The sequence below is a fragment of the Sus scrofa genome, chromosome 1, assembly GCF_000003025.6.
Source record: "Sus scrofa isolate TJ Tabasco breed Duroc chromosome 1, Sscrofa11.1, whole genome shotgun sequence".
NCBI classification, from domain to species: Eukaryota; Metazoa; Chordata; class Mammalia; order Artiodactyla; family Suidae; genus Sus; species Sus scrofa.
Genome location: NC_010443.5, coordinates 111,470,997 through 111,487,754, shown reverse-complemented (window position 1 = coordinate 111,487,754; position 16,758 = coordinate 111,470,997). Strand labels below are relative to the sequence as shown.

General features: G+C 36.3%; 1 protein-coding gene across 4 annotated transcripts in view; it reads right to left on the bottom strand.

The window, feature by feature from the left end:
* RORA (RAR related orphan receptor A) overlaps nucleotides 4,948–16,758 on the bottom strand; it is a 763,804-nt gene continuing 751,993 nt past the window's right edge. For all 4 annotated transcript variants that reach the window (XM_021073474.1, XM_021073481.1, XM_001928154.7 and 1 more), the window contains 2 exons: nucleotides 16,363–16,475; nucleotides 4,948–14,576 (listed from right to left, as the gene is read on the bottom strand). In XM_021073474.1, the coding sequence (XP_020929133.1) occupies nucleotides 14,412–14,576; nucleotides 16,363–16,475 (278 nt within the window). In that variant the 3' untranslated portion in view covers nucleotides 4,948–14,411. The remainder of the gene's footprint in view (nucleotides 14,577–16,362; nucleotides 16,476–16,758) is intronic.

Sequence of the window (16,758 nt, the reverse complement as noted above, 5' to 3'; positions counted from 1 at the left end):
TGAAAAGGCTGATACTGCAAGTCAGTCCTCATAACTTTTTTGCTATTTCAATATATTAAATATGTACATCCTTTATTCCTGAAAATATCTATTTTCAGGTGTAATCTATGTACCATAAAATTCACCCATTTTAGTTGGTTATCACGCCCTGATTTTTAGTAAGTATACAGTTTTTCGATTGTTTATCTTTTTAGGGCTGCACCCGCAGCATTTGGAAGTTCTCAGGCTAGGGGTCGAATCGGAGCTGCAGCTGCTGGATCCAAGCCACAACTCCGGATCCGAGCCACATCTTTGACCTACACCACAGGTCACAGCAATGCCGGATCCTTAACCAACTGGGAAAGGCCAGGGATTAAACCTGTGTCCTCATGGATACTGGTTGGATTCATTACCCCAGAGCCACAATGGCAACTCCAAGTGTACAGTTTTGCAACCATCAGCACTACCAAGTTTTAGAATATTTCCATTGCCCTGAAAAACCTTGCATGCTCATTTACAGTTAATCTCTCTTCCCACTCCAGCTCCAGGCCAACACGAAGCTGCTTTGTGATTCTACAGACTTGACTGTTCTGGAAATTTCATGTAAATGAACTCATATAATATACGGTGTTTCATGTCTGGATTCTTTCTCCCATTTTTGAGGATCATCCATGTAGTAGCAGGTATCACTAGTTGTTTTTTTGCTGAATAGTAGCACATTTATGTATATGCCCCCTTTTGCTTTCAACACTTAATGGATGTTAGATGGTTTCCGCTTTTTGGCCATCATGAATAATATTGGTGTGAACATTTGTATACAGGTCTTTGTGTTTTCATTTCCCTCGGACAGACACCTAGGAATAGAATTGTTGGGTTGTATGGTAAATTTGTATTCAACTTTTTAAGATACTGCCAAACTGTTTTCCAAAGTGATAGTTACATGTTATTCTGTAGATATTCAAGCAGAAGGACAATTTGGTCTCCATTTCTGCTAAACTGAGAAATAAGCAAACTCAAAAGTTGAATGAGAAGCCAATTTCATTTTGACAGAATTTATAACAGTAGGTACTCATTTTGAGTTTATCAAATGATTCATTGGACCAATATTTCAAAAGGAACTCTTAAAACTGCAAGCACTTGGCTAAAGTGAAATTATCAGAGCTGTTATTACATGTATATTTCTTCTTGTAGACCAAATCAAGATAAAGAAACATGTGTGATCATCTATTTTTTATCAGTACCCAGTTATTTTCCTACCCCTTAGCTAACGAGCTTCCTTTGCTTGATTTGGGGTGAACTTGGCCTTAGAGAGTTTATGGCTGGTAACTGCTTTACCCATGGAATTGTTTCATGAATTTATAATCATCCATAAGGTCCTTTCAAAGTGAGAATCCAGAAATAGCCCTCTAGCAAAGAGGTTTCAATCTGGTAATGGATTCAGAGACTAATGGGGGAAATGTTGCCAATAGTAGTTTGTTCAAATCAGGCTTTTCAGCAATAAATGGTATTTCAAGTGGGGAGGGATTTAGCATTACTCCTGAAAAAATACTGGCTATGCTGCATCTAGGATATGCTGTGTCAGAACAGAATGGCCACAGTTTTCAAATTATTCAGAAGATAATATTTTCTACAGTATATTTTGCTGTATTCTGTATAACATGGTCTCTGGGCTAAAAAGGAGACCAGCAATAATTGTTCATCTGAATGCTGGTCTTAAAAAAATTTTTTTTTTATTGAAGTATAGTTGATTTAAAATGTTGTGTTAGCTTCTGGTATACAGCAAAGTGATTCATATATATATATACATATATATGAATTATATATATTTCCATATTCTTTTTCACTTTGGTTTATTACAGGGATATTGAATATAGTTTCTGCTGCTCTACAGTAGGACGTTGTTGTTTATCTATTTTATATATAATTGTTTATAGCTGCTAATCCCAAACTCCTAATTTATCCCTCCTCTACCCCTTTTTTCACTTTGGTAATCATAAATTTGTTTTCTTTGTCTATGAGTATGTTTTTATTTTTATAAATAACTTCACTTGTGTATTTTAGATTCTACATATAAATGATATCATATGGTATTTGTCTTTCTCTGACTTACTTCACTTAGTATGATAATCCTTACACCCATCCATGTTGCTATGGCAAAATTTCATTCTTTTTTTTTTTTTTTTTTTTTGTCTTTTGTCTTTGTTGTTGTTGTGGTTATTGTTGCTATTTCTTGGGCCGCTCCCGCGGCATATGGAGGTTCCCAGGCTAGGGGTCTAATCGGAGCTGTAGCCACCGGCCTACGCCAGAGCCACAGCAACGCGGAATCCGAGCCGCGTCTGCAACCTACACCACAGCTCAGGGCAACGCCGGATCGTTAACCCACTGAGCAAGGGCAGGGACCGAACCCGCAATCTCATGGTTCCTAGTCGGATTCGTTAACCACTGCGCCACGACGGGAACTCCTCATTCTTTTTTTAAGGCTGAGTGATATATATCATATCTTTTTGCATATCTACAGAATAAATTGGAACAATCACTTTGGAAGATAGTTTGGCAATGTCTTAAAAAGCCGAACATAAATTTACCATATAACCCAACAATTCTATTCCTAGGTTGCCAAGGAAAATGAAAACACAAGGGCTCGTATACAAAGGTTCACACCAATATGTATACCATATATTCTTTATCTGTTCATCTGTCAATGGACATTTAGTTTGCTTCCATGTCTTGGCTATTGTGAATAGTGCTATTATGACCATTGGGATGCATGTACCTTTTTGAATTAGAGTTTTCTCCAGGTATGTGTCCAGGAGTGGGATAGTTGGATCATATAGTAACGCTATTTTTGTTTTTTTAAGGAATCTCCATACTGTTTTCCACAGTGGCTTCACCAAATTATATTCCTACCAACAGTGTAGGAGGGTTTCCTTTTGTCCACACCCTCTCCATGAATGCCGCTCCGTTTTTGTTTGTTTGTTTGTTTGTTTTAGGGCCACACCTGCGGCACATGGAAGTTCCCAGGCTAGGGTTGAATTGGACCTGTCTGTAGTCGCTGGCCTACACCACAGCCACAGCAACGCCAGATCCAGCCGTGTCTGAGACCTGTATCACAGTTCACGCCGGATCCTTAACCCACTAAGCAAGACCAGGGATCACACCCGTATCCTCATGGATACTAGTCAGGTTTGTTAACCGCAGAGCCAAGACGGGAACTCCAAATGCTGGTCTTTTATAGGTAGCATTTAACTATCCCATTTAATGACAGCAGAGATTATTCCAAGTAGGATAATTAATGTAGGATAATTAATCAATTATTTGTATTTGTCTTTAGAATACAGTGTGTATTTTACAGGGAGGGTAAAGAAAGAATGGTAAAAGGATATGGGACTTTTTGGGACTATCATAATTCATTGTGAATGAAGCTAACATGAAAATAAACTTTTGTTCTCTAAGTACAGAACAGTTCATAGTTGAAGCAACTTCTCCCCCACAAAGAAGTCACTCTGGAATTAAAATAATTGTTTGAGAAGTCTATCAAGCAGATAAACAACAAATGGATTACTGAGATATGATTATATCCTACTAGAGTCAATATTTTCCCTCCCAAGGAGAAAAAAAAATTGGAGTCAAAATAAGTGCACAAAGACTAGTTTGTTAGCTCCTTACAACATCAGAGGTAAATGACATTAGGAAAAACAGGATTTTTCTCAGCTCACAACTGGTGGTACAGGGAAAGGAAGAGTGCCTGTGAATCTAGTAGGAGGCTTCTGCCACTCTTGGGAGTCTAGGCTTGCCTGAAGAAAAGTTAGGGATCCATCAATGTGATTCATGATGTTTGTTATACATGACAATTTTGGAGATCATTTCAAATATTTATTTGACATGTAGGTATTGTGGAAAAGGCCATCTCAATTGCCTTTATTCTGACTTCAGAATATTTTGTAATTTGAATGTGCTTGCAATTACTTTGAAAATCATTTATGATTAGGTTTCACATCATTAAAACTGTGATATTTAGCTGATGTTAACTTTGTTGGTTCACTATGTGATCTACTTGAGAGAAGGTGTGGGGCTGGGATGGGGCTATGAAAGTCCAGGTAAAGTCAGATATTTAGAAAGTCTTTGGCTAGATTCTGACATTCTATTTTAGTGATTTCTAAAGCAAAGATGACCAAGTATGGTGTGCAGTCAGGATTTCTCCACCCCTACAATCACAGCAGATATCACTGATCAGTCATGGCACCTTTCTCCTTCAAAATCCTCCATTCTTTGGAGTTCCCGTCGTGGCTCAGTGGTTAACGAATCCGACTAGGAACCATGCGGTTTCAGGTTCGATCCCTGGCCTCCTCGCTCAGTGGGTTAAGGATCTGTTGTTGCCGTAAGCTGTGGTGTAGGTCACAGACGCGGCTCCGATCCCGCATTGCTGTGGCTCTGGTGTAAGCCGGTGGCTACAGCTCCAATTAGACTCCTAGCCTGGGAGCCTCCATATGCCCCAGGTGTGGCCCTAGAAAAGACAAAAAGACGAAAAAAAAAAAAAAAAATCCTCATTCTGCATTTCTGGCAGCTGCTACCAATCAAGAGACCTTATCTCACAACTTGAAATTTCTTTCTTTGCTCTTTCAGATCAAAGGGTAGCTTTATGTTTTCTCCCCTGCAAAATAGAATGCATTATTATTTTTAAAAGTATAGATCTATAGACCAGTGCTTCTATAACCTTAATATGAAAGCCAGTTGCCTGGGGATCTTGTAAAAATGCACATTCTGATTTAGTAGGCCTGGGATGGTGCCTAGGAACCTGCATTTCTAACAAGGTCAAGGTCACAGGTGATGTCAGTGCTACTGGTCTGTGGCCCTCACTTGGAAGAGCAAAATTCTATTATCCCATTAGCTGGAGACAAGATGTAAGCTAGGAAACGCTGTACAATGAAATTCAAGAACCAAGAAAAAAGAAGAAAAACCGGGCAAGTATTCCATTAGAAGCTGAAATTTTATTATAGGATAACAGTACATAAAGCACATCTAAAATTGATGTGTTCAATGCACTTTTAATAAAGGTAATGTAATATTAAAGGTACAGTTTCTAAGTACAATATAACAACATTCATATTAGAATGAAAATCGGAGTATTTAAAAGACAACATTAAATCTCTCTTTTTTTTACAGCTCGTATTTACAAAATGAATCAAAATATTTTTTTTTAAATTCAGGACTCAATAAAATAACAAACAGCTGGAAATAAGCAGACTACCATAAGAGTGAATTGAAAAGAAAAACCCAATGTAAGTGAAAAGTTGGATGATCCTCTAATAAAGATCATTAGCAAAGTTTTAGTACAATACTTTTTTTAGGATTCCCATAAATGGCTTGCATTTTTAGTGTGGCAGAAAAGGAATTTTTACATACTGTACACAAAACAGACAGCATATATTTATAGGTACAGTATTACTGTTTCCAAACTTGCATGTATATTTACAGAAGGCTGAGTTTGTTACTCACAGAGTTTTGTGAAATTTGTGTGCTTAATCCTCAAGACCTACACACAATTAGAATCAGCATTTCATGTGGTCTTTTAAAATGTGGCTTTAATACTTGATTTTAGAAGAAAGTGTTAACCATAAGGCTTGGCATACTTTATAAATTTACTAAAACAACCCAGGAAAAAAGTTTGAATTGGGGCACAATTGTTGTCATTTAACAATTATCAAATGCTGACATGTGCTGGCCATTGTGCAGACACAAAGAGATACAATCTCTATCCTCAAGAAGTTTAGGATACTAAGTGATGCTTAAAAAAAAAAAGGTCTTAGTCCCTTTCTAAGCGAAGCAGTAAGGAATGATGTGATTTGTATTAAAAGAGATTTCTCTCTAAACTGTAGCCAATTCACTTTAAAAGGTTAACTATTAGCATGAGCTCTCATTAACCACATGATTGCATTTATAATTAAGGTAATAGCAACTCTTCCATAAAAATGGAAAATGTCTAGAATTGTGGGTAAATATTCAGTGCATGGAAGCCAATAACCATGGCTCGAGAATTTATCACCTTCAATTACAAAAAGTGCAGTAAACAGAAACATTTGCTCTATATTTATAAATTGCTCAAAAATCTTTGCTAAAGATCTTACAAATTCAGTAATATTACAGAACAATTCTAATCAATATTTAATAAGGTTAACTACATCCTTAGTTAGATATTTGATATACTTTGATTTTTAACAATGCCGATAGATCTTGGGAGAATAGGTAAAAGAGTTTAACTAAGTTCATTATTAAATGACTTTTAAAATGAAGGTCCTTCACTCAGTTCATAGAACTGGTTAAGGTCATATGAACACAGAACATCCCTTGTCAAATTTGCTCTATGGCCCATATTCTGCCATAATAGTGGACATCTCTTTACTTCTCATGGCTCAGGTAGGAGGGGAAAGGTTTATTCTGCCATCAAGCCACCAAGGATATTTTATATAAATGCCTATTATCTATAATAGGAGCTAAGTACACAACTCTGTCAGGTGCCAATAATAAGGTGCCTTAGTAAGAAAAAAATATTACTCCATTAAACTAGAGTGTTTCATTAGGATCTTGAAGGCCTGGCAAATTATTTTTCAGCTTAGGAGATACGGTATAAAGCCAAGTAGCAAACATAAAGTAAATGCTAATACATTTTCATATATCCATATTTATAAACAAATTCACCCTATAGATGTCAAATATCCATACTAAGGAAGTAATTTTATCCTAATTAAATACACTCTAGAATAATTTATATAATGATATTATGTATTTAAAGAGAAAAGCATGTCCCAAATCCAGCACTCTGATACAGCTGCCAGTTGGGCACAGGTAGAGATATATATATATGTATATATATACAAATATATAGTTATACTCAGTGAAATTAACAAGACCCAAAGGTGGTATTGTCTAGGAATAAAAGGGTTTTTTTTGTTGTTGTTCACAAAAGTAACGTATCTAGCACCACACATCAGAAAAACACAAAAATAGCACACTCTAGTTCTAAACAGCTATGTCTAAAATAGATTATATAGTAAAACCAGTATTATACAGCATATTGTGGATTTGATAAACAGATAAATATTTGCACTGAGTAGGCTGTTTATAATATAACATTTTTCTTATCTATACAGAATGAAAGCCAAAAAGTTAACTGTATAGAGATGTGCAGAACAACATTAAATATTATGACTCAAAAGCAGAGACGAAGGTAAATTTGAAAGAAGAGTAAGAGAGAAAATGTTTACAGGCCATTACAAGTTCTTAAGTTAATAGTAAATAAGGAATCAATTGCTCAAGTTGAAGAAAGCAGTAAACAAGAGATTGCATTTACATGCAGATGTCTAAAATTTGTATTTTTTTAAGTCTATGCACAAAAGTCATTTGTTTTATTGCTTGACATTCAGTTATGGCTAGATTATTTAACCTATTTTTTTCTTTGTACTTTGGAAACAAGAATATTGTTAAAGGTGCCATAAAAATGGACAACATTGAAAACGGTTTGCAAATAAACCACCTAACACTGCAGTTCTTTATACATATTAAAAGCCTTGTCTGGGGTTTGTCATATGTTAAATATATTTAAACTGGGAAAATATGTTGTAGCTTGAAGCCTCCCATTGGCCCAAACATCCAATACAAAAACACATCTCCACAAAAGGAGCAGGCAGACAATACAGGTACATTTAAAGAAGCAGCCAGCTAATGTCCTAATGTTTAAAAATTTACCACTGTTGTAGATGAGATTTCAAACCATTGTGGATAAGAAGAGAATTTTGGATTCAAGAAGATGTGTACAGTACATACGGATTTTTTTTTTGTGAAATCATATTCACTATATTGCTCAAGAATTATCTGCATTTACATATGCAATCTGTTCAATAACCAAGTTCCTAGAAATAGTATTCATCCACATTAAAGTAATAGTGAGAAAGGAATCACACACGAACACTGGAGAGAATTTAATTGCTCTTAGAGAACAACATAATGGCACATGCAGCTGTCAAAGCTAATACCAAGCTATCTTTCATCAGCATTTTGAAGGAAAAAAGAAAAAGAAGTGTGATATTGCTAAAGTGGCAAACACACTAAATGTCAACAGCAAACACGGATTTTCTAGGCATCTATTGAAAATTCTCATAGTCACTTTCTTAACACAAGACTCCATGTTATGTTGCATTGCTGAAAACACACTGTTTCTATTTGGATTGAATTTTCTGTCACTCATCCATAAATAAATAAATGAATGTATTTATTGCTCTAAGTTCTGAGGGTCTGGTTAAACATGGAGATGCCCCATCTATGATGTCTCCTTGGTATGAAGCCAGGCTTCTGATTTATTTTAAAAATTGCACTGAGAGCCTGACAAAAATGATGTCACTTACACAAACAAACAAGCAAATAGACCCAGAAGTGAAACCGATTACTTTTTAAAGACATTGCTTGCCAGCCTTCTCTTTTCTTAAGAATGAATAATGATAGGAAGGTCTCTTTCATAAAATCTGGTGGAACCTCTTTAGTAATACTAGTGTTTGGGGAATACAATGAAGATCTGCATCAAAGACTTTTAGCAACCGGTGGACATTTACTGCTGCAACTGCGTTTATGGGCACACATAGTATAAAGTTATTTTTATGGGATTCTGCTGTGTCATATCTTTATAAGTAAGAAGTGGCAACAAAATGTCACAATATATAAACATGTCAAAAACCTCTGTGTGTATATATGTATATGTGTGAGTGTGTCTGTCTATGAGGGTGGGGGGGAGAGAAAAGATTTCTGCCATTTTTACATAGTCTTTATTATCAAAATAAGCAAGGTAATGATTTCATTTTTATCTAAACCAAATGGAGTCATCCCAACTTATGCTCTGCCATGGTGGTAAGAAAACATACAGAGCTTCTTTTTGAATGGGTATTCCAGGTGTGGAAGAATCAAAGCCAACAATTACACTGAGGTTCACTGATCTTATGGAAAGTAATATAAGGAAATATTACTTTCAAAATATTTTAAAATGCATTTCAAAAAAATGTAAAATGTGGGAGTTCCCTGGTGGTCTAGTGGTTAGAACTCAGTGCTTTTACTGCTGCAGCCCAGATTCAATCCCTGGTCTGGCAATTGAGATTCAACATCAAACTGCTGCACACTGCAGTCAAAAAACCCCAAAAAACCAAAAAACCAAAAAAACAAAAAAAAACCCCCAAAACCCACCATAAAATGTAACCCTAAAAGCTGTCTCACACTGCTGTTTTACTGGTGGATTTGTTTGTCTTCAAATACTAGGTCTTGTATTAATTTAACAAATTAAAAACTACCAATGCAGAAGTAGAAGAATTGCGTTATATAAAGGAATTTTTTGGTTTGTTTCTAGAGGAGAACACAGTGAAATGAGTTATTTGCTGGAATTTAGGGGAAAAAAAAAGAAACATGTATCCACCTTTACCTCTCTCACTGCACTGATAGGGAGGGCTCTCGTGTCATGATTTTTAAAATGTTCATCCATCCTATGTAGAATTTGAAATTGTTTTTCATATCTAATGCCATAAGCATATTGACTAAGACTACTGAGAGAAAGGGTAAGTGGAATATGCAGAACTGTATTTTGAATGATGCTTTTTGTTGGTATATTACTTATGAGTTTATCTTTTGAACATGCTGGCATCACTTTTTACTGCTTTGGAATTTATTCAGTGTTTTTAAGCACATAAGACTGAAGAACACATACAACTTGAACTCAACAAAATGAATGACAGTGAAGAGTTCACACACACACACACACACACACACACGCAGTTCTACACAGTTCACTTGTGCCTTGGAGGGATAGTATTATCATTATTATTAACAATACAAAACACAATTTTGTCCCAGTAGTACTGGCCACCCTGTTTTAAGAGTTTTAGAGGATCCCTGAGCACATTGTTTCTGACTCTTAACCCCAACTCCAAAATGATAGGGCTTCTATTGTTGATAGCAAGATGGATTGTCATTCACAGTAAGTCAATCTAAGGTGCTTAATTACCCTTTTTGTTCACCAATCAGCACAAAGAACTGTCAGAAAATAACTTTTTATTATTATAATTATTATCTTCAAATAATAGTACTGGAAGGACACACGATTTAAACAATCAATGTTTGAAACAGTGGCTTTAGGATTATTATCTGGCTGCCCCTCAACAATAACACATGATCCAATCGACATTCCTTAGCCAAAAACAAAAGGCAAAAAAACCAAAAAACCAAACAAAAAAACCAAACAAAAAAAACTGTACAAATATGTATTTTTCCCTGAGGGATCAAGGTACACCCGCAAGTGCTCTATGTACATATTGCACTAGAGAGGAATGAAGAACATGTGCAAAAAAGCAACAATGAGAGAAGCTTACATCTTACTTAAACCTTTTCATTAAAGATTCTACTAGGTTGTTTTGCATTTTGGAATGTCGGAACACAAACAGCTATTCCTTAGTCTAAAACTAAAAACATATATTTCTACTATGGCACATTCAATGAAATAAAAAGTTTTCCAAAGACAGATAGACAAAATTCCATCAAGAAAATAATACAAAGTTTGTTTGTTTGTATTTTTTTTTTTAGAAAATTACATTACTTTCTTTCTTTGTTTCACATTACAAAATCTTTTTTTTTTCTTTACACAAATCACATTTTATTGCAGGAATATTTCAAGTGCCATCAAATATTTATAGAAGGGTTAAAAAAATAGAAGTCTCTCTAAAGTGGTCCAGACAAGGCTTTGTATAGAATAAATCTTTTTTTTTTCCATCTTCTACTTTTGATTTAAGTATTTTGAATACATTTTCTTTTCCATTGACACTTAGTAGCCTAGAAGCGGTCCGACACACACACATACACACACACACCATACACACGAAAACCACACACACACACACACAGACACACACACGCACGCACGCTCTCTTCTCACCTGACCCTCAGCCCACCCCCACACGCTCACAGAGATCTGAATATCCACACTGTAAAGAACAACCAAACTTAGAAGCAGTGTCTTAAGTCATATTTTCTTTAAGTTAGGGTGAATCAGGATGCTGAAGGTTTCAAAAAAACCCCTATAGCTTTAACGCAAATTAGGATGCTGAACACTTAAAAAAAATCCATAGCTTTAACCACAATTTGCAAACTGCCCACAAAAGCACTTTCACCTGCACTTTTGATTTCATTGTGACCAAGGCCAGTTTCTTCGCAATATAATGCAACCATCTGGACACCACTGTAACTGAAGGTATTTAGGCTTTCTACAAAAGCCTTACTTAACCTATGCAAAAAAAATGTTTTATTAAAGGCATTATCGCATCCAGGATAACACTGATGTGATTTCAATCTTTAAAAGACTATTGGACATTTAAATTTAGGAAATATTAATTATAAGAACTATTAAGAATAATTGTTCTGTATCACGAAGCATTTTGTGTCATCACACAGGTGTTTCTATAATAAGGAAGAAAACAAAAATACAAAGGTTTTCACATCCTTCTATGTATTTCATGTTTTTTTTCAACAGAAATTATTTAACTTCAGATCCCAACTTCAGTCCGAATAATAGTTGTTCCCTCATTCCACCGAGCACGCCTCTACTACTCTGTTCCTCCACTGTCGATGTACTTTGCTCTTAAAGTCCACACCCTGTTTTTCTTTCAGAAAGACCTAGTAGCAGCATCATGTCAATGTATCTTGGTTTACTCTAAAAGCATGTCACCATGGTGTGACTATTGCTGAGTTTAGAGTATCATTTTTTTTTCTTTTTTTGCATTAGGTACAAGCAAAATCCTTTCTGGGAAAACAAATTTAAATTCAACATTGTGTTCTCTCTCACCCTCAGAGAAGTTAAATTAGTTCTCATCATTTCACAAATGGACACTGGAATTAGGTTTAGTTGCTCTTTAATACGCTAGCACCTGAGGCTGGTCATATTCAGAACGCTTTGGTTAAAAAGAAGTTAATACACTTTAATTAAACCCTCCCCAAATTTAGTGAAGCAGAATGACAAAAAAAAAAACAAAAAACAAAAAAAAACAAAACAAAAATAAACAAAAAACCCCAAAACCAAACCAAAATAAAGACACAGTGTTTCCTTCCCAAAGGAGAAACAAAAGGAAAAAAAAGGACAAATAAATAACTGAAGTAAGCTTGTTACTCTTTTCAGAGTATAAATACTATTGATCTTTAAAGGAACTATGTTTATTTAAATTAAGAATTTGATTTAACCCTTCTTGCCCAAATATAAATACTATAGGTTGATAGTTACTTCTCTATATAAACACGCTTACAAAGTTTTATATGCCTGTAAGAAATTTTAAGTAAATATTACTCTGCTCTTCTATTTATGGTTAAGCCCTTACTATAATTTTGAAAAAACTTCTTTTAGATGTTATTTAGGCTTCATACACACTTCTGTGTGACTAATCTCTTCCCGTTTTCCAAGTCTCTTAGGAAACAAGTCAGAAAGTCAGCAGAGTTAAAGACAGCGTGGAGGGTGCTGGGGAGCTTGTGCGTGCTGACCCAGCAGACATCAAGAACTGAATTTCTGCAGAAGATTCAGGAAGGACCCTGGTGGTAGAGAAGACACTTTCTTCTCTGTCAAGGGCTGCTTGGAACCTCCCACCTTTACACTATGGGAAGATGTCCTCTTTTCAGTAGAAACATGGTCTTTGAGGTCAGACCTGAAGTCTGAATCCCATTCTGAGTGTGACTAAAATCATCTAAATGCCTACATGCCCCAAAGTTACTTATTTTAAAATATGCACACTTGTCTGCTAGACTGTTCCTTTTCCAGTTCCTTTTCCTCCTCCACTGGGAATTACTTAAAAAACAAACAAACATGAAATTAAACAAAAATAAGTCAATTATTTCCCACCTGAACACAAGCGCCACACAACTTTCTAACTGCTGAATAAAATAAATTACAACCCACAGTTTTCTAAACAGAGATAAATACCAAAGTCAATGTTTGCTGTTTGCATCGACTTCACTTTAAAGGCTTAAAGTAGTTAATATTTAAATAAGAGAAATGGTTCAACAGCATATGCCTCCTTTGCCCTCCTATCCATTGACAGTGAACTATGCAGAACAGTGTTCTAGCATGATACCATCTAGAGGCAATTAGTCTAGAAATGGTTCACCCTGAGATAAACTCTCAGGGTTTCTAGACTGTACCAAGAACATAAACATTCACAAAGTAAATGTGTGCATTTGCTCTGGATATAATCTTTGGGTCCTTCTTCCTACAAATCTTGATTCCAAGAAATACTCTGGTTACTGAATTGCTCTCAAAGCACAAGAGTTCCAAGTTGAGACTGAGTCTACATAACTACTCAATTGTGTAAAATAAGCCTCTCCTCCTCTGCCCCCATGAGGTGGCGTTTTAAAAAGCTTTAAAAGATGATGTGCATGAGGGTGTAAGTCCACAGCACGAACCAATCGTTCAACTTTGTATGAAGCATAAACACATCTATCCTTGGACTTGCCCAAAAGCCAAGTACAGTTTAGGGAGAGTTCCATTTCTAATTCCAAACTCACATGTTAAAAAAAAATTAATCCAACAGCGTGATTTCTAGATATGACCAGCCAGTCTTTGAAAAGTAATTGTGTAAACAGCAGCATAAATACCTCCCAACGTACCTTCCAAGCCTTCTCAGTTAAACTTGTGTTTCTGGTGCACATGCGACACGACAGTGAACACGCTAGCATTTAATTTAAAGAAAAAAGGTGCAAAATGAAAGTGCCTTATCAATTCAACAGGAAAAGCTACACCAGTAACTACATTTTATATTAATTAAAACAATATATAAACAATATCTCTTTTAGCTATATATAGTCTTCATGCCCATTTACCCTGTAATATATTATAATGCTATTGTTGCTAGTGCTATGGACCCTTTTCGTGCCATCCTGCTGACTGGCAATAATCGGTGAAAAAATAAAAACTTCCTTCATGAGACAAAGAGCAAGTTGTGCAAAGTAATGCCGCAACCTCCGCTATGCACACCAGTCACCGATTAGTGCTGGACTCTCTGTTGTTACTGACAGATTGGTGACTCTGTCGAAAGTCTGTGGGCAGTGAGCTACAAGAAAAGGACATCCTCCAACTTTAGTACCCGCCTTCTGTTGTGAACAGAGGTCAACGATCAAGAAGTCGAGACAGAAAAAGGGTCCATATCTGTAGGCATAATGGAAATCATATGCATGAGAAAAACAAGTTCAACTTTTATTTGTTTTCTTTGTTTCCCCTCCTTTGCCTGACCCCGATCACCAAAGGATGTGCAGTGTGTTGGCGCTCCAGGTCTGTGCAGGGCCATATAAAGTGTCTTGGTTAATTTGTTTGTTTGTTTGTTTTTCATTGTTTGGACTTCAGACATTCTAGAAGTGCTTAGGTGATACATTTACCCATCGATCTGCATGGCTGGCTCAAATTCTGAAGTGAACAACTCCTTGTATAATGGAGGAAAATGAAGTCGCACAATGTCTGGGTATATTGCTTTAAACGCCATTAGCTTTTCTGTATGTCGTCCACATAAGGCTCTTAATGTAGACACCTTGCATATTAACTGTAAGTGGAAGAAGGACATGGGGTCAGGAGAGAAGAGACATGAGAATCACAAATCAGGGAATCTGGATGATCTTGACAACATTGTTTATAATGGGGCAACGCACTTGACGTAACCTAAATGTCCAGTAAGAGAGGGACGGTAAACATAAATGATGATGGAGTCATAGCATTGACTGCCAGGGGTACACGAAATGTGATTTTGCAAGCAAATAATTTATGAACCTGAAGAGAGGTTCATAAGCGAAAGAACCCAAGTCTCTCACCTCCTTCTCCTATTCCAACATGCTTCCTGCTCTACCATCCTGAACCCCACCCTCCACCTCTAGGGAAAGAGATGTGAAGATGGAGAAGAGGGCAAGGGGCAGCCATGGGTATGTGGGGTCACTGCAACTAGAGATGACGGCCACTCCTACAGATCTTATGCAAAACGAGTACTAGTCTACTCCAGTCACAAGTTTTGTCTTGAGAAGGAGCTCTGCCTCCAACAAAGCAATTCTGGGTCTGAGCAAAAGGCCGTGATGGAAAACAAACAAAAAGAAGAGTCAGCAGGCTTGGGGGAAGTCTCAGCATTGACCATTTACCAGCTGAGGACAATACCTTGACTTGCAAAAAGGCTTTCTACATGCCAGTGCACTGTACAGGGCAGAATACTTATTATCTCAACCCAGAATAATCCTAAGAAATGTTTCCACCAGAACATCACTCCTGCCCATCTGCTGGGTGCTCTCTATAATCAAAGACCCTAATGGTACCCTTGCCTTGAGCATGAACATGGAGGAGAGTTCTTCTTTCCATCTCCCATTTCTGCCTCAGTGTCTCATTTAACAGTGCAAAATCAACACCAAATCCTTTAATTAGCCCCCATCTTCCCCTTTCTGTCCTAACCTAGCTATCAGGAGAAAAGAAAAGAAAATAGGAAGAAAACCCCAAACTGTTCAAATCATCCTCTAGAACAATAAAATACGTAAAATAACCCAAGAAAGAACAGGGCTGATTTTTCTAAGACTGAATACATACAACTGGAACTAGCACTGCAGGATGTTAACATATTTTAAATTGACATCCTAATTATCTTTTTATTGCGAAAGATAATAATTAGCAAAAATGAAATCTTAAGCTTTGAATACAGGGTAGTAATGAGAAATTGATGAAGAAGATACAAAAGTCATTTACTGTTGATTACTAATGAATTTAATGGAACTAGAACTAATATTAGAATATACGGTTATCCTGGTTAATTTATTAGTCCTTCATAACTCCATCCTTCTAAATTCAAAGATTTAAATTCTAAATTCTCTAGTTTATATCAGTGTAGACCATTAACTCTGCCTTCTCTCCACCTTTCATGGAATAGGTGGAAGATACTCAGAATATATTAATGCTTAAAAAAAATTCCACCATTGCCCTAGTATTCCAGGACATTGTATAACCAAATAATAATAAATAGAATTTAAGCAGGATTTTGGCACAGGAGAATTTTTTGAAATGGAGATATTTCCTTTTTTCTTTCTTTCTTTTCTTTTCTTTCTTTCTTTCTTTCTTTCTTTCTTTCTTTCTTTCTTTCTTTCTTTCTTTCTTTCTTTCTTTCCTTCCTTCCTTCCTTCCTTCCTTCCTTCCTTCCTTCCTTCCTTCCTTCCTTCCTTCCTTCCTTCCTTCCTTTCTTTCTGTAGCCTGTTGCTTACCGATACTTTTGGGGGCTGGTTGGACAACTTAAAAGAGTGGCTGGGATGATCTGAGGCAAGGAATAATTTAGGTGGTATCAGGTGGAAACCTTTTGTTCTTACCTTTGTTAGTATTCCATCTTCTCGATGATTCTTCTGTAGGACGTGCTGAAGAGCTAGCTGAATTTTCTGTTGCAGTTTTTCAATTTTTACCTTTTCCTGCAGCCATGAGCGATCTAAACATGAAAAACCATACTCCTTAATATTCTTCCAACATGATGTCAGAACACCCCAGTTTCTCCTGACTTCTAGATACAGATTATTACACCATGACAGTGCAGAGTTAAGGACTAACAAGACACTTCTTCTTATTCACAATTTGCTCCTAAAGAAGTGGAAAACTGATCGATGATGGCTGCAAAGCAGAATGTTAAGCTTTTAGTCTATTTTTACTGACACGTAAAGGAAGGGAGGGTCCTTCCTGTACAAAAGGATAGCCATTTAATTCTAAGGCCATAC